At 36.9% G+C, this 23,304-nt stretch overlaps 1 protein-coding gene across 1 annotated transcript in view; it reads right to left on the reverse strand.

Annotated features, from left to right (window-relative positions):
* Positions 1-3,954: 3,954 nt before the first annotated feature.
* The window catches only part of LOC118836685 (phosphatidylinositol 3,4,5-trisphosphate 3-phosphatase TPTE2-like), a 73,087-nt gene continuing 53,737 nt past the window's right edge, over positions 3,955-23,304 (reverse strand). The window contains exons 16-19 of the mRNA XM_036743903.1: positions 20,583-20,680; positions 5,955-6,047; positions 4,996-5,066; positions 3,955-4,056 (exon numbers count right to left, since the gene is read on the reverse strand). Of these exons, the coding sequence (XP_036599798.1) occupies positions 3,957-4,056; positions 4,996-5,066; positions 5,955-6,047; positions 20,583-20,680 (362 nt within the window). The 3' untranslated portion in view covers positions 3,955-3,956. The remainder of the gene's footprint in view (positions 4,057-4,995; positions 5,067-5,954; positions 6,048-20,582; positions 20,681-23,304) is intronic.

Below are 23,304 nucleotides of genomic sequence, written 5' to 3' on the forward strand. Positions count from 1 at the left end.
GATACGTAATTTTCAAAGCATATTTTTTTTTTTGCTGCCTTTTGTCTTAGCCATTTCCAAAAAAAAAAAGCGTTCCTCCTTTGTACCCCCAAATTGAACCCTTCCCTTGTAACCAAGAAAAACAAATAAGCAAAAACTCCCAACATAGTGACTATATCTGACAATGGAGTCAACATCCTGCCCTACTAATCCCCTCACTTTCTTCCATGAAGAGGAAGCTATTTCGTTATCTATTCTCAGGAACTCTCACTGGTTTTTCAATTACTCAGTGTCCTTACTTTCTTTTACTGATTGATTGATTATATTGATTTTAGCAATTGTGTATATTGTCCTTTTGAATCTGCTTATTATACCATGCATCAGTTCATATAAAATTTCCTGTGGTTCTCTGAATTCCTCATATCGTTTCTTGCTACATAATAATATTCCATTACATTCAAATGCCATAGTTTCTTAGCCATTACCCAATTGATAGACATCCATTTTCTTTCTAGTTTTTTGCTACCACAAAGAACATTGCTATGAATATTTCAGAGTATATCACACCTTTTTTTTTTCCTGTCTTTGAACTCTGTGGGGGTATGTATGCTCAGTAGCTCATTCTCTAGGTTAAAGCATATGGACAGTTTAGTTACTTTTCTCGCATAATCCTGAATTGATACCCAGGATCATTGGTCCAATTCATAGCTCCACCAACAGTGTATTAATGTAACCGTTTTCCCATAGTCCCTCCAACACTGTTCCCACTTTTTGTCATCTTTGCCGGTTTGTTGGCTGTGAGGTGAAACCTCAAGAGTTATTTTTTATTTCCATTTCTCATAATATTGGTGATTTTGAGCATGTTCTTGAATGGTAATTCATAGTTTGCAATTTTGTTGAATACTCTTGTGAGGCTAATGGGAAAGAAAGTGACTATGTCTGGAAGAGAGAATGTCGGCTGGTGGAGTAGAGAACCCTAGGCCTTGGTCTTCACCCTTCCTCAATTTATTTCCACAGGTAACCATGTGACACTAGGTGGGAATTGATTGAGATGCTGTGGCTCCACTTGCCCTGTTCTTGTTGACCTGTTTGATGTTCTTCTACCTGAACTTTGACCCTGGCTAACTCCTATACAATGGAGACAACCAGCCCCAGACATCTTGAAGGGGCTCCTGCTTTTTGCAGGGACCTTGTTTTCTGTATTTTCCCCTAGGTACATTACTCTGGAACCAGCGATACTGAACAGCTTCCTATACCTAATCCAAATAAGAGCAGCAGCACCCAATTCCTTCACTGTCCACTTTATACGTGCTCTAGACAGGAGAGCTTCTGATTTGAATGAAGGATTCTGGGAGGAGGGGCAGACTGTGAGCCAGTGACTGGTATGGCTCCTCCCCCAGAATGCATATACACACATAAACTCAGACTCCAGGCATTACCAGCACCATCATCCCTTCCCACCCCACCCCAGCCTTTGGCGTGGAACACTTAAGAGTTAAGTTTCTTGGTTCCTGCCCCTCGATCCTTATTAAGCAACTCAGAAAATACTCTTATCTCAGTGGTCCATGTTACCCCCAGCACTTTATGATGGGGACAGTCTCCTATTAAAGCCATTCTGATTCTTTGTCTAAGACTCTATGTGAGTATGAGCCCTGAGAGACTTTGGGTTGTCAACTGGAATGTGAATACTGTTATACATCTGGACTCACCCCATTATATGCTGCCCTTGGACTGAGGGCATGGTGGCTGCACACAAAGACTCCTACCAGCATCTATTCTCCACCCATTATGGGAAGCGGTTGTTGTTATCTGTCCTTTGTTCTCGAAGAGGACCATGGCATCAGGAAGGTGATGCCATGACTTGCAAGTGAACTGGATTTAAGTGAGGGAGGGCTGTGCAAAGTCACCAGCCTCACTATCTCGACCAGAACCATCTGGGTCCAGTGGCCAGATAAAGATCAGGGCAGCCAGAGATGGCCCTGGATGTAGTGGGAGACCTTGGTTCTTTTAAGCTAAGGGAAAGCCCATGAGAAGCAGTAAGATTTTGTCACCTGCTCTCCTCGTGTGGTGGTGTTGCTATTCATCCAAGTGGTTCCCTCCCAATTTACACTCCAACACCTGATATTGTCTTCCTTACAAGGTGAGCTCCTTAAAGGCAGGGACAGTGCTGATTTGGGGGTTTTGCCCTTCTTTGTATGCTCAGTGCCTAGCACAGAGTAAATACAACTGGGTGGCTCAGTGGATAGAACGTTGGACTTGGGATCGGGAAGGCCTGAGTTCAAATACATTAGCTGTATGACCTTGGGCAAGTCAGTAAAACTCCATATCCTTTAGTTTCCCTATTTGTACAGTAAGGATAATGATTGCATATACCTCTCAGGACTGTTGTGAGGAGCATTTTATAAATCTTAAAGTGATATCATATATATTATAGAATATATACTGTATATACTGTAGTGATATATAAAATTATTACAGTACATACAATTTATAGCATATTACATAAGACACCATCTCTATAATGTATTACGCAATCTAGAAAATATAGAATATTTTACATTATATACTATGGTATATAATACATCCTATAATATACCATACTATATTATACTATAGATTTTATATTTTCCTTTACATCACATATATAGATTTACATAGATACAGTATATATTCTATACTATGATATATATTCTATTTTAGATATACTGCATATCACTTTATAATATATTGCTATCTATAATATATTACTTTAAGGTTTGCAAAGTAATTTTATTATTATCAGTAATATATGCTAGTTATTAATAAGTGCTTAATGAGTATTTGCTGACTGACCACTTCAATAGCTCTTGCTGTTTTACACACACATACACACACACACACACACATACATACACACACACGCGCACACACTCTCTAAATCTCGCAAAGTACATTTTAATTGGTGACACTTGATGCAAATATTGTCCCTCCCTCTAAATCTGTGTTACTTTAGTAGGTTGCTTACTCATCCCAAACTATTAAAACCTTCCATAACCAAGTTGCGGTGACCAAAAAAGTGTTTCTTGTGGCCAATCTGATAACTAGGCTGATCTTTGGACAGCAAAGAATCCAGTTGATCGCGGAAGCCTCTCCTCCTTAGGATTAACAAAGAACTTGGGGCCCTTTATCAGTGTCTTCAAGATTCCATGGTCACAGGCATGTTATGGGGATATAGAACTTCAGCAGAAGGCCAACTACCCACGTCCTCCATGGCTTATTATTGCACAGTTAATAAGTCAAATACCTGGGATTTTATTGGTGCGATAGCTCCAGCCATAACAGAGTAGATAAGTCTTAGTGAGTTGCCTGAGGCACAAACATGTTAAATGACTTACCCAGGGTCATGCAGCTAGTGTCAAAGGTCAGATTTGCATCCAGGCTTCCCTAATTGTACAGTTAACACTCTTTCTACTACAGTAGGTTACCTCTATCCTAGGGGTTCTTAATCTGTGAATTTTGTTTTTAATATTTTGATATTTGTATTTCAACAGAATTAATTTCCTTCATATTGTCATGTAATTTGTTTTATCCATTTAGAAAAGCTATTCTGAGAAGGGGTCCATTGGCTTCATCAGCCTAACACCCTCATTTTACAGATGAGGAAACTGAGGCTCAGAGAAATTAAGTGACGTGCCCTCAGCTAAAAAGAGGCAGAACCAAGATTGAACACAGGTCCTTTGAACCATATACAACCCACTTTCTAGTGCTGCGCAGTGCCTTGCTTTTCTTGAAAGTCCCTGTAAAAAAGTATATAAGAAAATGAGCATATGCCTTTTACCTGTAACGTTTAATAGAATTCCTAAGCACACAGAATACAAATGAATACACTAACAAAGAAATGTAGATTTAGAAGATGCCTCTATGTAGTAAGGGCTTCACAGGAACATGATTCTTTAATAGAAGGGAGTAACATTTAAACAAATATACACTTCTGTAGATCATGTCTCAAACAGTAATTCCACTGCAAAATCTTCTCGGTAAATGTTCCATGTTTTTTGTTTATGGGGATTATCCAATTCATTTCTGGGAAGATAAAGCCTAAGGGGGGAAAATAATAAATTTGATGTTTTTCTAAGCCTTGAAAAAGCAGGACTTTACTAACTGTTTGTTCCAGTCTTTTTATATTTCTTCCCTCTCCAGTGAAATTCAAAGCAATAAGCAAAAATTTATATAATGTATTAATCCTCCTAGAAGTTTATAGGTGCAAACTTCTTTCCCAAGTGCAATTAAAAAAACAAACAAACCTTCTTTAGTAGTACTTCACTGTCCAACCTAAATCATCCTGAGTTTATACTTCTTTTGTAACTAGCCCATTCCTTTTTTCTCTGCCCTCATATTTCCCTCTCTCAATGGAAAGTCAACGAGTGGTACAGGGTAGATATTGTCCTGGAGGAAATAACTTAGTGAAAGACTTTGTCGAATTCTTCTGAAACTATTTCTTTTATAGAATTAAAGAAATGCACATTTTACATCTAGAGCATTAGACCAATTTCTGGGTATGATGGAACTCAGGCAGAGACTAAACCCCAAAAGTAATATGCAGCTCTTTCTCTGGAAATTTCTACTACATACGACACTGCTGTTTCTCCAGACATGAAATTAATCATTTTAAAATCAAAGTTTTCTTTTTGTACAAAGAGTGGTACCTCAGCAATGCCAACAAACACACAATTTCCCTCACCCCTTCACCACAGGTAAACAGAACTCCAGACACTGTCTACTAGGCTTGGATTCCCACACACTTTGGAAATTTCTTTGTCATATTAATCTTGAAACTAATTTTTAACTTCCCTCATGTCAACTTGAAGTAATTGACATTTCAGCTTTTATTCTTTGAAGTCAACATTATAAAACTACTGGCCATTTATCTAATGTCTCCTTTCTTTGTTCTCCCTTTTAAAACACACACAGACACACACAAACACACACATATCTAGCTTTTCATTAGGGTGAATTTAATTAGGTCATACTTCATACCTGTTGTTTTGTATAAAAGCTGTATTGAACCAAAAGAATATTGCACACTTCTCATATAGATTAGGAAGGGCCTAAAATACATAAAATATGTACTATGTTAAAAGGGTTATTTTTTCTTAGCAAAATTGATTCCAAGAGCTAGTTATTTCAATTCTAAAATTACTAAAGTCCCAGCCCCCACCTTTCAGTTAAATAATGGTCATTTATATTAGTTTAAATTAGTTTAGACAGTACTAGACAAACTATCAAAGACTTCGTATCATACCCAAATATATCTTTGTCTATAAAGAATTATTATTAAGTATTAAAGACAACTAATAATTTTAAGTATTTAATATTTTCAAAATGCTTTTAATCCATTGTTTCATCTTAACCCTGTGAAGCTAAGAGATTTTCATACACATACATACTCTTTTCAAAATTTTATTAGAGAAACTGAGGTCCACATGGGTTAAATGTCAATGGTTATATTACTAATAAGTTACAGAATCAGGACTAATGCCCAGGCTTCCTGATGTTTTGGCCAGTGTTCTTTCCATTATTCAAATACAGTAATTGATAATACAATTCCAGGTTACTCAGTTGCATGGGGCCAGAAGAAGGTGGTCTATTCCATAAATCATCCTTAGCTGGTTCTCCTGTCTTTTACCATTTTAGTGCTGATTAACTCTTTCCCAATGGAGGAGTAGCAGGAATTGGGTGGAGCTAGGATTTATCAGTCAATTTAGCTGCCACCAAACTGTTATTGGTTAACAGTTCTAGAGAAGGTTTTGGTGGCTAAGGGGATTGAACTTATTAGAAAAGTTGGGATTTGGGACTTTGTTGTGGATTTCCATGATCTATGCAATCTTTGTTCCCTACTTTCATTGAAAATTTAGAGTTGCTTAGTTCTACATTAGGAAACCGCTAGAGAAAACTTCAAGCTAAGAATTACAGTGGTTGCTTCTTGTTGTACTTACCGAACTGTAGAACTTTACTTTCACATCACCACAAATGTTCGGACAGTTATTTAGTATGATAGTTACAGAATTAGTGTCATCATCACATAATACCTGTGATTGAAGAATACAACTTAGAAGCATTAATAATCCAGGTGCACTATGTAGAGTCAAAACGATAGAGACAGGAACCCATCAGAACTTGCCTAAATTCTCCTCCAAACAACTTGGAAAATAATGTCTCAAATTGAATTCTGGAACAGCAGAACCAACAAAAGGTTGAGGTGAGACAATTTTCCTGCCCAAAACAACTTGGGAGGTCAGCAGAAAAGGTTAATGCCAGTAGAAAGCCTTGGAGGTGGCTACATCAGTGGCAGCAGTACTTTTGGCTGCTCTCAGCCCTCAGAAGGTAAGGGGGCTGGACAACTGGTCAGAAGAGATTACAGAGAACCCTTTGCTGGCACTGGGTTCAGGACCCTGTTGCACTGCCCATATTCAGTTCCAGTTCACAGTCCCAAGGTGAAGAGGAGCACTAGCACTTGTGGCTACAGGGGAGTAGGGACCCTGGTCACAGTGGAAAAGAGCACTTGTGCTCACTCACAAAGAAAGAGGGACCCTGGCCTCAGTTCCAAGGCTGAAAGGAACACTAGCACTTCCAGGAGAGCAAAGTCCCTAGTCACAGTTCCAAGGCCAGAAGGAATAATATCACTTTGCAGGGGAACAAGGTCCCTTCCTGGGTAAAGACAGGCCAGGAGAAAAGTGACCACACCTCTTTTTAGATAGTACCACCTTGGAAGCACTGAAAACTTATAGATACCTAGAACTAGCTTTGAAAATAGTAGTATGAAAAACCTGAAGCTTGAAACAGTGCCTTCTTCATCCTGGGAGCAAAGCCCAAATTTAGCATAAAGTTAAAAGTCAAGAAATAAATAGAAAAATGAGCAAAAACAACAACAAAAGAATTTGACCATAAAAGTTACTATGGTGACAGGGAAGATCAAGAAACAAATTCAGAAGACAATGATGCCAAAATAGCTACAAGCAAAGCCTCAAAGAATTGGACACAAGCCCAAAAGAATTCATGGAAGACTTCAAAAAGGATTATAAAAGCAAATAAGAGGGGTAGAGGAAACAATAGGAAAAGAAAAGAAAGTGATGCAAGAAAATTAGTAGAAGAAACTCAATGGCTTATAAAAGAAGCACAAAAAATACTGAAGAAAATAACACCTTAAAAAGCAGAATTGGCCAAATGGAAAAAGAGGTACAAAAATTCACTGAAGAAAAGAACACTATAAAGAATAGAACTGGCCAAATGGAAAAAGAGCTGTAAAAGCTCACTGAAGAAAAGAATTCTTTCAAAATTAAAATTGGGCAAATGGAAGCTAATAACTTCATGAAACAATAAAACATAATCAAAAGAATGAAAAATAGAAGAAATTGTGAAATATCTTATTGGAAAAACAACTGACCTGCAAAATTGATTAAGTTGAGATAATTTAAGTATTAATGAACCTGAAAGCCATGATTTTTTTGGAAAAAAAGCCTGGACATCACATTTCAAAAATTATGAAGGAAAACTGGCCTGATGTCCTAGAATCACAGGGTAAAATAGAAATTGAAAAAAATTCATTATTACCTCCTAAAAGAGATTCCAGTGAAAACTCCTAGGAATATTATAGCCAAATTCCAGAGTTCTCAGGTCAAGTGGAAAATATTGCAAGCATCCAGAGAGAAACAATTAAAATTCTGTGAAGTCATAGTCAGGATCACACAAGATTTAGCAGCTTTCACATTAAAGAATCAGAGGGTTTGGAATATAATATTCTGGAAGGCAAAGGAGCTAGGATTACAACCAAGAATCACCTATCCAGCAAAACTAAGTAAAATTCTTCAGGGGAAAAATAGATATTTAATGAAATAAAAGACATTCAAGCATTCCTGATGAAAAGACCAGAGCTGAATAGAAAATTTGACTTTCAAATACAAGATTCAAAAGAAGCATAAAAAGGTAGACAGGAAAGAGAAAAGGTTTGGAATTGAGAATAAAAGAGAATGATTTACAGTAATAGTGGCAGAAAAGGAATTTGGTGAAGAAAAGGAAGAGGATGAGGAGGAAGAGTTGGTTTGGATGAGGGGAGGGTAATATAAATTTGGTTTAGACATGTTGGATTTGAGATGATAGTAAAAGGTAATAGCTAAAGACATAAGGACAGATGAGGTCTCCAAAGGAGAGAATGTAAAGATAGAAATTATAGAGGATGGAGGGAAATACACAGTTAATAATCAAAACTACGAATGTGAATGAATGAACTCACCCATAAAATGGAAGAGGATAGCAGAATGGGTTAGAAACCAGAATCTAACAATATGTTATTTAAAAGGGACACACCTGAAACAAAAAGATACATATAGAGTTAGAATAGGAGGCTGGAATGGAATCTGTTATGCTTCCACTGAAGTAAGAGAGGCAGGGGAAGTAATCATGACCTCAGATAAAGGAAAAGCAAAAATAGACCTAATTAAAAGAGATTAGCAGGAAAGCTACATTTTGCTAAAAGGTATCATGGACAATGAATTAATATCAATATCAAACATATATGCACCAAATGGCATAGCATCTAAATTTATAAAAGAAAATTAAATGAGTTACAGGAGAAAATAGTAAAACTATACTAGTGGGGGACCTCAGCTTTCCTCTCTCAAAATTAGGTAAATCTAACCATAAAATAAAGCAAGAAAGAAATTAAGGAGCCGAACAAGAATGAACTGAATAAGGAGCTGAATCTTGGAAAAGTTAGATATGATAGACCTCTAGAGAAAATTGAATAGGAACAGAAAGGAGTATACCCTTTTTTTTTCAACTATACTTCCCAATTATAGATCAATAAAACTGATAATCTAAATGAAATGGATGAATATTTAGAAAAATGTAAATTACCTATATTGACAGAATAGTAAATAGAATACTCAAACATGTTTATCTTATAAGGAGAAATTGAACAAGCCATAAATGAATTCCATAAGAAAAAAATCTCAGAACTAGACGAATTTACAAATTCCATAAACTGTTTGAAAAAAAATTAGGTAAAGGAGTCTTAACAAATTCTTTCTACATCACAAATACAGTCTTGATACCTAAACCATGAAGAGTCAAAACAGAAAAAGAAAACTATGTTTGAATTTCCCTAATGAATGTTGATGCAAAAACTTTAAAATACTAGCATAAATATTATAGCAATATATCACAAAGAACACATACTCTAACCAGGCTAGATTTATAATAGGAATGCAGAGGTGGTTTAATATTAGGAAAACTATAGGTAAAATGGACCATGTTAACAGCAAATGCAACAAAAATAATGTTTATTTCAATAATTTCAGAAAAAGCTTTTGAAAAACAACACACATTCCTGTTAAAAATACTAGAAAACAAAGGGATAAATGGAGCTTTCCTTAAACTGATAAGCAGTATCTGTCTAAAATCAAGAGAGAGCATTATCTCAATGAGGGTAAGCTAAATGTCTTTCTAGTAAGATGAAGGGTGAAGAAAGTGTCAGTCATCACCATTACTACCCAATGTTGTACTAGAAATGTTAGCTGTGGCAGTAAGAAAAAAAGAAATAGAAAGAATAAGCATAGGCAATGAATGAGAGAACAAAGGTATCTTTTTTTGCAAATGATAGGATGCTTTACTTAGAAAACACTAGGGAGATTTCCAGGAGCCCAGATGGCAGAGTAAGCAGTAAGTCTTCCTTATTGACCTCTAAAAACCCAGAAAATATCACCCCAGGAAAAACTTTGGTATAGCAGAGCCAGCAGAAAGACTAGGTGCAATACTCTTTTAGCCCAGGAAGCTTGTAGGGTTAATGGGAAAGGTCCCTCTAGTGGAAGGGGAGCAGTACAGGCATCCCAGCAAGCCAGCAGCAAGCCCTACCTCAGCAAACTAGTGGGAGATCCTGAGCCCCAGAGTGGTGGAACAAGCAAGTACCAACACAAGGACCGCCCCCCCCCCGCCGAGTGCCTTGGCACAGGCAGGGGAACCAGTAAACTCCAGCTTGGAAAACCACCACATGTGCCAGTGGGCAGGCATCCTCCTGCAGTCGAACCTCCCCATGCCTTGGCACAACTCCAGGAGGCACAACTCCAGGCAGGCAGGTTTCCTCCAGCAGCCAAACCTTCTGGTGCTTTAGCCCAGGTGAGCAGGCATCCTCCAGGGGTCAGACCCATCCCCACCCTAAGAGCTTCAGTGTTTCTGACCCCAGCTCAGCACCAGGTAATTAAACTGCCAGACCCCTATAGCCTCTAGCTGCCAGTACCAGAGGCCCCAGCACACAAAGCCAGGAACCAGGTCCCTGGCCCCCAGCACAAGAACCTTGAGTCAGTACCCCTTGTGCTCCAGCAGAAGAGTTCAACTTTAAAAACCAGGAAATAGGCAAATATCATTAGCTAAAAGCAGAAATAGACAATGACCTTAGATTCTTTCTATGAAGACAGGGAAAATCAAAACACAAATTTAGAAGAGGACAACGGTGTCAATATACCCATATCTGAAACCACAAAGGGGAATATGAATTGATCTCAAGCTCAAAAAGGCTTCCTGGAAGAGCTCAAGAAGGATTTTAAAAGCCATATAAGAGAGGTAGAAGAAAAATTGGGAAAAGAAATGAGAGGTATGCAAGACAAAGTCAATAGCTTGGAAAAGGAATGACAAAAATTGACTGTAGAAAAGATTGTATTTTTATTTAAAAAATACAATTGGGCAAATGGGGGGAAAGTACCCTGAAGAAAATAACTCCTTAAAAAGTAGAATTGGTGGGGGCAGAGCCAAGATGGCAGAAAGCAGGGAGTTGCTTAAGCTCTCCCCCAAATCCCTCCAAACACCTGTAAAAATGGCTCTGAATAAATTATAGAGCTGTGGAACTCACTAAATAGCAGAGGGAAGCAGGTCTCCAGCCCAGGACAGCCTGGATGGTCACTGGGAAGGGTCTATCACATGGTGCTAGGAGCAGAGCACAGCCCAGTGTGGGCCATGCAAGGACTGAACAGACTGGGAGTTGGGCAGGCAGAGCAGACCTTAGGGCCATGAATCACTAAGCTGTAGCAGTTACCAGACTTCTCAACCCACAAACTCCAAAGACCACAGAGCAGGTTAGTGGGAAAACTCCTGGATCTAGGTGAGAGCAGTTGAGTCCCAGCCCTGGGGGTGGCAGAAATGGCACAGTAGCAACAGCAGGAAGCTCCTGCGGCTGCTTCCACAGCTACAGCTTCAGTTGCTTCCAGCCCCAGGCCCACCTGGTGGGAGGAATTAAGTGGCAGATCAGAGCAGGAGTGCAGAGCTTGCTTAGATCTGAGTTGCAGTTCAGGTTGGCAGTTCTTGGGGGAGGAGGGTGCTGGTGTGGCAGAGCTTGCTGTGTGGAAGTAGCTCTGAAAACAGCAGTACAGCCCCTAAAGCTTAGGACAAAGTACTCTCTATTCTACAAGCAGTCATACCCTGACAAAAAGTTAAGGGTCAAGTAGTTGGCTGGGAACATGAACAGGCAGTGAAAACGGACTCGGACTCAGACTATAGAATTTTTCTTTGGTGACAAAGAAGATCGAAACATACAGGCAGAAGAAGTCAACAAAGTCAAAGAGCCTACATCCAAATCCTCCAAGAAAAATATGAATTGGTCTCAGGCCAATTGGTCTCTTCAGCTCAAAAAGGATTTGGAAAAGCAAATAAGAGAGGTAGAGGAAAAATTGGGAAGAGAAATGAGAGTGATGCAAGAAAACCATGAAAAACAAGTCAACAACTTGATAAAGGAGACCCCCAAAAATACTGAAGAAAATAACACCTTAAAAAATAGACTAATCCAATGGCAAAAAAGCTCCAAAAAGCCAATGAAGAGAAGAATGCCTTGAAAGACAGAATTAGCCAAATGGAAAAGGAGGTCTAAAAGACCACTGAAGAAAATGCTACCTTAAAAATTAGATTGGAGCAAGTGGAAGCTAGTGACTTTATGAGAAATCAAGAAATTATAAAACAGAACTAAAGGAATGAAAAAATGGAAGACAATGTGAACTATCTCATTGGAAAAACCACTGACCTGGAGAATAGATCCAGGAGAGATAATTTAAAAATTATTGGACTACCTGAAAGCCTGGTCAAAAAAAGAGCTTAGATATCATCTTTCAAGGAATTATCAAGGAGAACTGCCCTGATATTCTAGAGCCACGGGGCAAAATGAAAATTGAAAGAATCCACATATTGCCTCCACAAAAAGATCCCAGAAATAAAACTCTTAGGAATATTGTTGCCAAATTCCAGAGCTCCCAGGTCAAGGAGAAAATACTACAAGCAGCCAGAAAGAAACAATTTGAGTATTGTGGAAAAACAATCAGGATAACACAGGATTTAGCAGCTTCTACATTAAGGGATCAAAGGGCTTGGAATACAGTATTCTGGAGGTCAATGGAGCTAAACCAAGAATCACCTACCCAACAAAACTGAGTATCATGCTCCAAGGCAACATAGGGATTTTCAATAAGATAGAGGACTTTCAAGCTTTCTCAGTGAAAAGACCAGAGCTGAATAGAAAATTTGACTTTCAAACACAAGAATCAAGAGAAGCAAGAAAGAGAAACCAAGAATCACCTACCCAACAAAACTGAGTATCATGCTCCAAGGCAACATAGGGATTTTCAATAAGATAGAGGACTTTCAAGCTTTCTCAGTGAAAAGACCAGAGCTGAATAGAAAATTTGACTTTCAAACACAAGAATCAAGAGAAACAAGAAAGAGAAATCATAAGGGACTTACTAAAGTTGAACTGTTTGATTTACATTCCTACATGGAAAGATAATGTGTATGATTCATAAGACCTCAGTATTAGAGTAGCTGAAAGGAATATGCATATATATATATGTATGTACATATATACATATGTGTGTATGTATATATGATATGTGTATGTATATATATACATATGAGTGTATGTATGTATATATGTAGGTGTGTGTGTGTGTGTGTGTATATACACACAGAGGGCACAGAGTGAGTTGAATATGAAGGGATGATATCTAAAAAAATAAAATCAAATTAAGGGATAAGAGAGGAATATATTGAGAGAGGGAGAAAGGGAGAGATAGAATGGGGTAAATTATCTCGCATAAAAGTGGCAAGAAAAAGCGGTCCTGTAGGAAGGGAAGAGGGGGCAGGTGAGGAGGAATGAGTAAATCTTGCTCTCATCGGATTTGACCTGAGGAGGGAATAACATACACACCCAATTGGGTATCTTACCTGACAGGAAAGAAGGAGGAAGATGATAAAAAAAAGGGGGGACAATAGAAGAGAGGGCAGATAGGGGGAGGAGGTAATCAAAAACAAACACTTTCGAAAAGGGACAGGGTAAAGGGAGGAAATTCAATAAAGGGGGATAGATTAGGAAGGAGCAAAATATAGTTAGTCTTTCACAACATGAGTATTGTGGAAGAGTTTTGCATAATGATACACATACGGCCTATGTTGAATTGCTTGCCTTCTTACAGAGGGTGGGTGGGGAGGGAAGAGGGGAGAGAATTTGGAACTCAAAGTTTTAAAAACAGATGTTCAAAAACAAACAAAAAAAAGAGTTTTGCATACAACTAGGAAATAAGATACACAGGCAAGGGGCGTAGAATTTTATCTTGCCCTACAAGAGAAGAAGGGAAAGGGGGATGGGAAGGGAGTGGGGTGACAGAAGAGAGGGCTGACTGAGGAACGGGGCAACCAGAACATACGCCATCTTGGAGTGGGTAGGAGGGTAGAAATGAGGAGAAAATTCATAATTCAAACTCTTGTGAAAATCAATGCTGAAAACTAAATATATTAAATAAATTAAATTTAAAAAAGAAAAAAAAAAACACAAATATGGTACTGATACCTAAACCAAGAAGAGCTAAAACAGAGAAAGAAAATTAGACCAGTTTCCCTAATGAATACAGATGAAAAATTTTAAATAAAACATTAGCAAAGAGATTACAGCTACTTATCTCAAGGATAATACACTGACTAGGTAGGATTTATATCAGGAATGTGGGGCTGGTTCAATATTAGGAAAACTATCAGCATAATTAACCATAGCAACAAGAAAACTAACAGAAATCATATGATTATCTCCATAGATGCAAAAAAAGCTTTTTAACAAAATACGACGCCCATTCCTATTAAAAACACTAGAGAGCATAGGAGTAAATGGAGTGTTCCTTAAAATGATAAGCAACATCTATCAAAAACCATCAGCAAGCACTGTATGTAATGGGTATAAACTACAAGCATTTCCAATAAGAACAGGGATGAAACAAGGATGTCCATTATTACCACTGTTATTCAATGTTGTATTAGAAATGTTAGCTTTAGCAAAAAGAAAAGAAAAAGAAATTGAAGGAATTAGAGTAGGCATTGAGGAAACAAAACTATCACTTTTTGCAGATGAGATGATGGTCTACTTAGAGAATCCTAGAGGATCAATAAAAAACTACTTGAAATAACGAATAAATTTAGCAAAGTTGTAGGATATAAAATAAACTCACATAAGTCCTCAGCATTCCTATATATTACTAACAAAGCCCAACAGCAACGGATAGAGAAATTCCATTTATAGTTACTGTAGACATGATAAAATATTTGGGAGTCTACCTGCCAAAACAAACTCGGGAACTATATGAATACAATTATAAAACACTTTTCACGCAAAGTCAATTCTAAATAATTGGAAAACTATCAGTTGCTCATGGGTAGGCCAATCTAATATAATAAAAATGACAATTCTCCCTAAATTAATTTGCTTATTCCGTGCCATACCAATCAAAGTACCAAAAAGTTATTTTATAGAACTAAAAAAAATAGTAACGAAACTCATCTGGAAGAACAAAGGGTCCAGAATATCAAGGGAATTAATGAAATGAAATGCAAGGAAAGGTGGCCTAGCCATACCAGATCTAAAACTGTATTATAAAGCAGAAATCATCAAAACTACTTGGTATTGGCTAAGAAATAGAGTGGTGGATCAGTGGAATAGGTTAGGTACACAAGACACAATAGTCAGTACCTATTGTTTGATAACCCAAAGACTCCAGCTTCTGGGATAAGAACTCACTCTTTAACAAAAACTGCTGGGGAAAACTAGAAAATAATATGGCAGAAACTAGGCATAGATCTTACACCAAGATAAAGTCAAAATGGGTACACAATTTAGATATAAAGGCTGATACTATAAGGAAACTAGGAGAGCAAGGAATAACTGTCAGAACTACGGAGAAGGGAAGACTTTATGAGCAAATAAGAAATAGAGAACATTATGAAATGCAAAATGGATGATGTTGAATATATTACATTGAAAAGTTTTTGCACAAACAAAGCCAATGTAACCAAGATTAGAAGGGAAGCAGAAAGCTGGGAAACAATTTTTACAGACATTATCTCTGATAAAGGCCTCATTTCTCAAATAGAGAACTGAGTCAAATTTATAAGAATACAAGTCATTCCCCAGTTGATAAATGATCAAAGGATATGAACAGGCAATTTTCAGATGAAGAAATTAAAGTTATCTATAGTCATATGAAAAAGTGCTCTAAATCACTATTGATTAGAAAATGCAAATGAAAACAACTCTGAGGTACCACCTCACACCCATCAGATGGGCTAACATGACAAAACAGGAAAATGATAAATGTTGGAGAAGATGTGGGAAAATTGGAACACTAATGCATTGTTGTTGGGGTTGTGAATTGATCCAACCATTCCAGAGCACTATTTAGAACTATGCCCAAAGGACTATCAAACTGTGTGTACCCTTTGAACCAGCAATACCACTTTTAGGTCTGTATCCCAAAGAAATCATTAGAATGTGAAAAGGACCTACATGTACAAAAATGTTTATAGCAGCTCTTTTTTGTGGTGGCCAAGAATTGGAAATTGAGGGGATGCCCATCAATTGGGGAATGGTTAAACAAGTGGTATATGAATGTAATGGAATACTGTTGTGCTATAAGAAATGATGAGCAGGCAGACTTCAGAAAAACCTGGAAAGACTTATATGAACTGATGCTGAATGAAATGAGCAGAACCAGGAGAACATTGTACACAGTAACAGCCACAATGTGTGATGACTAACTTTGATAGACTTAGATCTTCTCAGCAATGCAAGGATCTAAGACAACTCCAAAAGATTCACGATGGAAAATGCTATCCACATCCAAAGAAAGAACTATGGAATCTGAATGCAGATAGAAGCATACTATGTGCTCTCTCTTTTTTTTTTTTGTTTCTTCTTTCTCGTAATTCCTCCCATTGGTTCTAATTCTTTTTTACAACATGACTAATGTGAAAACATGTTTAATGTGAATATATATGTAGAGCCTTTATGAGATTGCACACTGGCTTGGGAAGGGGGGAGGTGAGGAAGGGGGAGAATATTTAAATCTCAAAATCTTATGGAAGAAAATGTTGAAAACTAAAAATAAATAAATAATTTTTTAAAAAAGGAAAAAAAAACACTAAGAAGTCAGCTAAAAAACTAATTGCAACAATTAACACCTTCAGCAAAGTTGCAGGATATAAAGTAAACCCACACAAAGCATCAACATTTATATGTGTTACCAAGAGAGCCCAGCAGGAAAGATAGAAAAAGAAATTCCTTTTAAAATAATTACAGATAGCATTTAAATATTTGAGAATCTGTCAACACACACTTTTTACCTAAAGACAGATCTAAATAACTTCCTGTTGTTCAATCATTTCAGTTGTATCCAAGTCTTCAAGACCCCATTTGGGGTTTTCTTGGCAAAGATATTGGAGTGGCTTGCTATTTCCCTTTCCAGCTTATTTTTAAAGATGAGGAACTGAGGCAAACTAGGTTAAGTGACTTGCCCAGGGTCACACAGCTAGTAAGTGACTGAGGCCAGATTTGAACTCAGGAAGATGAGTTTTCCTTACTCCAAGTCTGGCACTCTATCTGCTAAGCCCCCAGCTGCCCTTCTAAATAACTGGAGAAATATTCATTGCTCATGAGTAGGCTAAACCAATATAATAAAAATGATAATACTATCTAAATTAATTTATGATCCAGTGTCATGCCAATCAAATTACTGAATTCCTTTATAGAACTAGTAAAAAATAAAATAAGGAACAAAAAGTTAAGAATATCTAAAGAATCAATTTTAAAAATGGAAAGAAAGGGAGATTATCTCAGTATGTACTACAAAGCTGTAATGGTGAAAACAATTTGATACTGGGTAAGAGATAGGTTGATCAGCAGAACACATTAGGTACACACTAAATAAAAGCAAATGAGCACAGTAGGGTAGTGTTTGATAAATCCAAAGATCCCAGCTACCAGGGCAAAAATTTACTCTTTGACAAAAAATAGTTGTTGGGAAAATTGTAAAGTAATGTGGAAGAAACTAGGCATAGACCAACACCTCACACCATATACAAAGAGAAATTCAAGATGGATACATGATTTAGACATAAAAAGCAATATCACAAGCAAATTATTGGAGCATGGAAAAAATTGCGAGTCAAATGATGGGAGAAAGTTCATGACTAAAGAGATAAGAATGTTCACAGGAGCTAAAAAGGATAATTTTGGTTATATAAATTTTAAAAGTTTTTGCACAAATAAAACCAATGCAGCTAAAATTAGAAGGTAGGAAACTGGGGCGGGGGGGATCTTTGCAGCAAGTTTTTCTGATAAAGGTCTCATTTCCAAAACATATAGGAAACTGAATCAAACTTACAAGAATAAGAACCATTCCCCAGTTGATAAACGGTCAAAGGATATGAAAAGATAGTTTTCAGACAAAAAGATACAAGCTATTAACAGCCATATTTAAAAAAACATTCAAAATCACTAATAATTAAATAAATGCACATTAAAACAATTCTGAGGTGCCACCTCATACCCATAAGATTGGCTAAGACGACAGAGAAAGTGACAAATGCTGGAGGGGATTTGGGAAAACAAATACTCTAGGGTACTGTTGGTAAAGCTATAAACTAGTCCAACCATTCCGGAAAGCAATTTGGAATTATGCCCCCAAAGCTATTAAAATCTATATACCTTTTTTGACCCAGTGATCATGTTACTTGGTCTATACTCCAAGAAGATGAAACAAAGAAAAAAACCTATATGTACAAAAATATAGCAGCTCATTTTGTGATGGCAAAGAATTGGAAATGGAGGGGGATGCCCATCAATTGGGGAATCCCCAAACAAGTTGTGTTATATGAACTTGATGGGCCACTATTGTGCTATAAAAAATGATAAAGGGGATGGTTTCATTAAAAACTTGAGAAGACTTGTATGAACTGATACAGAGTGAAATGAGCAGAACCAGAAGAATAATTTCTATAATTATAGCAATATTGTAAACATAATCAATTGTGTAACTCTTATCGATATGATTCAACCACAATTCCAAGGACCCATGATAAAATATGCTTTCTACCTCTAGATAGAGAACTAATGTACTGAGAGTGAAGATTGAAGCATATTTTCTTCTATCTCTTTCTTCTTACCTTTCTTGGGGAGAAGATGGCTAATGTAGAAATTTGTTTTGCATGACTATACATATTTGAAAAGCGTAATATTTTTCTTGGCTTCTCAATGGGTTGAGGAGTGAGATGAAGAAGGGAAAGAACTGGGAACTAATAATAAAATACGATTGAATTTTAAACAAAAATAGGCTAAGAAGGGTTATAAAAGCTAAACAGAGGTGTTTACATTTTATTCAAGAAACAGGTGGGGGCTGCACCAGTTGATTGAATAGGTGAGTCATGTGATCAGATCAGTGTTTAAGGAAAATCACTTGGACAATAATGTGCAGGATGGACTGTAATAGGAAGAGGTTGAATCAAGGAGATCAATTACAGAGGTGTTAGAGTATTCCAGATGAGAGATGATGAGGGCCTGATCTGAGATCACAGCTGAGTGAGTGAAGAGGAGTCAGATGTGAGAAATGTTTTGGAGGTAGAAAGAGCAAGATTTGGAAAATAATTGGATAAACATGGTGGAGGAGAATGAGTAGTCCAGGATAACACCGATATTATGAACATGGGAAACTAGAAGAATGGTGGCATTTTAACAGAAATAGGTTAAAGTTTGAAGAGCAGGGAGTTTGTAGGCATGGGTCAATGAAAGATAAGAAATTCATTTGTAAACGTATTTATTCTGAGATGTCTCTGGGACAACCAGTTTGAAATGTGAAATAGTTGATATAAAACTAAGGGTCAAAGAAGAAGCTGGGACTGAATATATAGATTTGTGAGTCATTTGCATAGAGATGAGAGTTTAACTAATGGGAATTAATGATATCACCAAGAGAGAGAATATACAGCAAGATAACACCTCTCCAACTGCCTATTAGACCCTTGAACTGGATGTCATGTAGACATCTTAAACTCAACACGCCCCAAACTGAATTCATTATCTATCCCCCTGCCCCACCCTGATTCCAAATTTCCCCACTACTATGAAGGGTACCATCATTCTCCTAGTCCCCTCAGCTTGTGACATAGGTGTCATCATTCACTTCTCACTATCTCTCTCACCCCCATATCCAACCTGGTCCCAAGCAAGGTCTGTCTATTTCACCTTTGTAATATCTCCTGAATATGTTCCTTTCTCTCTTCTAATAGTGCTGCCACCATGAAGCTGACCCTCATCTCCTCATGCCTGGAACATTACAATAGCCCACTGGTTGGTCTGCCTGTCCTAAGTTTCTCCCAACTCTAGTCTGTCTTCCAATCAGCCACCAAAGTGATTTTCCTAAAGCACAGGTACAAGATATCATTGCCCTACTCAACAAATTCCAGTGGCTCCCTATCACCTTCAGGATAAAATGTAAAACTCCCTCTTTGATGTTCAAAGCCCCACATAAACTAGTTCTCTCCTTTCCATTCTTCTTATACCTTATACTTCACTCCTTAGCTTCCTTCAAGTCCCAGCTAAAATACAACTTTCTGTAGGAAGCTGTTACCAATTCATCTTAATTCTAGTGCCTTCCCTCTGGTGATTATGATATATATATATATGTATATGTGTATATATGTATGTATATGTGTATATATGTATGTATATATGTGTACATACACATATACATATGTATATGTGTACATATATACATCTAATGGGGGAGACAACATGCAAAGAGTTCTATATACAAACAAGACATGTGTGTGTATATATATATATATATGGTTGCATATAGAATTCTTTGCATGTTGTCTCCCTCATTAGATTGTAAGCTCTTTGAGGGCAGAGACTGTCTTTTACTTTTCTTTGCCTGGCACATTGTTGGTGCTTAATAAACATTTATTCACTGACTAACTGGTATCCATGAAATATTAAGCAACCTCAATGGAGTCCTCATGTGTACTGAGTGGATATTAAATGGAGGATTGATGAGAGGACATAGATAAGAATGACACATATTAGAAGATGATTGTGACATTTACTAGTGGAAGGAATGCCCTCATTGGTGGATTATTGATACATTGAAATGAGGCAATATTGTCCATGGATTAATATAATGTCTTAGTCCCAATTTTGATTGGTTATTTCATTTTTTGATATCTGCTGAGATGGTTAAGTTTTAAAGTAAAATTATTTGTAAACAACAGCAACCCACCTGACAGCACTTTGAAGATGAACACAAACAGGTGTAAATAATCTTGTTATTCATCATTAATACTATTTTCAGATCCTTTCCATTACCTTTTCCAACTCCTAAAAAAGAAAAAAAATGAATGCTGTGTTCAGTTTATGGAAAAGTAGATAATATTTGTTGAGTTAAGCTTAGACTCCTTCCTAATTAATTTTGTGGTTTAAAAAGGAGAAAAGAAGCAACTTATCTCAAGCAATATTGTATTAATATTTGCTAATTTTGGTGGTACTCTATTCTATCATTGTCAATTAAAGTAGAATTAATAGGGTGCATTTCAGAATATCTTCTACTCTAGCACTTTATTTTATTTTTTTTAGCTTTCATTTAGTATTTTATTTTTCCCCAGTTACATATAAAAACAATTTTTAACGTTCATTTTTAAAACTTTGAGTTCCAAATTCTCTCCCTTCCCCCCTCCTCACACTGCCTCCCCAATGAAAAGGCAAGCAATTCCATATAGGTTATACATGTGTAGTCATGTAAAACATAATTCATGATAGTCATTTCATGAAATAAAACATAGACAAGAAAAAGAACTCCTCAAGAAAATGAAATAAAATTTAAAAATATGCTTCAATTTCTATTCAAACACCATCAGTTCTCAGTTCTTCCTCTGGGGATGGATAGCATTTTTCATCATAAGTCCTTCTGAGTTGTTTTGGTTCATTGTACTGCTGAGAATAGCTAAGTCATTCACAGCTGATCATCTTACAATATTGCTATTACTTTGTACACAGTACATTTCACTTTCCATCAACCCATGCAAATCTTTCCAGGTTTTTCTTAGAGTATCCTGGCTCATCATTTTTTATAGTACAATGGCATTTCATCATAATCACATACCACAACTTGTTCAGACATTCCTCAATTAATGGACATCCTGTCAACTTTACCACCAGAAGAGAGCTGCTATAAATATATATTTTTTACATATAGGTCCTTTTCCTTTGTGCTTTTTGTCTCTCTTGGTATACAGATCTAGTAGCGGTATTGCTAGGCCAAAGGGTACACATGGTTTTATAGCCCTTTGGGCATAGTTCCAAATTGCTCTCCAGAATGTTTGAATCAGTTCACAACTCCACCACCAGTGCATTAAAGTCTCATATTTCCCAAGTTCCCTCCAACATTTACCTTTCCTGTCCTATCAGCCAATCTAATAGATATGAGGTAGTACCTCAGAATTGTTTTAATTTACATTTCTCCAATCGATAACGAGTTAGGGTATTTTTTCATATGGTTATAGATAGCCTTAATTATTTCATCTGAAAACTGATCATATCTTTTGATCATTTATCAATTGGAAATGGTTCTGATTTTTATAAATTTGATTCAATCCTCTATGTTTGATAAAAGAGGCCTTTATCAGAGAAACTTGCTTCAAAATTTTTTTCCTGGTTACTATTGCTAACTGTATTTCCCTCCATCCTATGACCTCCCCCTCACATTCATTCTATTCTCTCTCTCTTTTTACCCTGTGCCTCCTTAAAAGTGCTTTGCCTCTGACTACCTCCTCCCCCAATCTACCCTCCCTTCTATTACCACCACCCCACCCTGCCCTTCTCTTATCCCCTTACCCTCCTACTTTCCTGTAGGGTAAGATAGATTTCTATACCCAATTGAGTGTGTATGCTATTCCCTCTTTGAGCCAATTCTGATGAGAGTAAGGTTCACCCACTCCCCTTTACATCCCATCTTCTCCTACACTGCAAAAACTTTTTCTTACCTCTTTTATGTGATTTAATTTACCCCATTCTACTTCTCCCTTTCTCTTTCTCCCAGTACATTCCTCTCTCACCCCTTAATTTGATTTTTTAGATATCATCTCTTCACATTGAACTCATACCTGTGCCCTCTGTCTATTTATGCTCCTTACTGTCCTAATAATGAGTTACATTAAGGAGTTACAAATATCATCTATGTAGGAATGTAAACAGTTCAACTTTAATAAGTTCCTTATGATTTATCTTTCCTGTTTACCTTTTTATGCTTCTCTTGAGTCTTGTATTTGAAAGTCAGATTTTCTATTCAGCTCTGGTCTTTTTGTCGAGAGCACTTGAAAATCCTCTATCTCATTGAATATCCATTTTTCCCCCTGAAGGATTATACTCAGTTTTGCTGAGTAGGTGATTCTTGGTTGTAATCCTCAGCTCCTTTGCCCTCTAGAATATCATATTCCAAGCCCTCTGATTCTTTAATGTAGAAGCTGCTAAATCTTGTGTTATCCTGACTGTGGCTCTACCATACTTGAATTGTTTCTTTCTGGCTGCTTACAATATTTTCTCCTTGCCCTGGGAACTCTGGAATTTGGCTATAATATTCCTGGCAGTTTTCCTTTAGGGGTCTCTTTCAGAAAGTATTCAGTGGATGCTTTCAATTTTTTTTACCTTCTGGTTCTAGAATATCAGGGTAGTTTTCCTTGATAATTCCTTGAAAGATGATGTCTAGGCTCTTTTTTTTTTTAACATGGCTTTCGGGTAGTCCACTAATTTTTAAATGATCTCTCCTGAATCTATTTTCCAGGTCAGTTGTTTTTCCGATGAGATATTTCATGTTGTCTTCTATTTTTTCATTCTTTTGGTTTTATTTTTATCAACTTTGATTTCTTATAAAGTCATTAGCTTCCATTTGCTCCATTCTAATTTTCAAGGAACTATTTTCTCCAGTGAGTTTTGGACTTCTTTTTCCA

The sequence above is a fragment of the Trichosurus vulpecula genome, chromosome 2, assembly GCF_011100635.1.
Source record: "Trichosurus vulpecula isolate mTriVul1 chromosome 2, mTriVul1.pri, whole genome shotgun sequence".
In the NCBI taxonomy this organism is placed as follows: Eukaryota; Metazoa; Chordata; class Mammalia; order Diprotodontia; family Phalangeridae; genus Trichosurus; species Trichosurus vulpecula.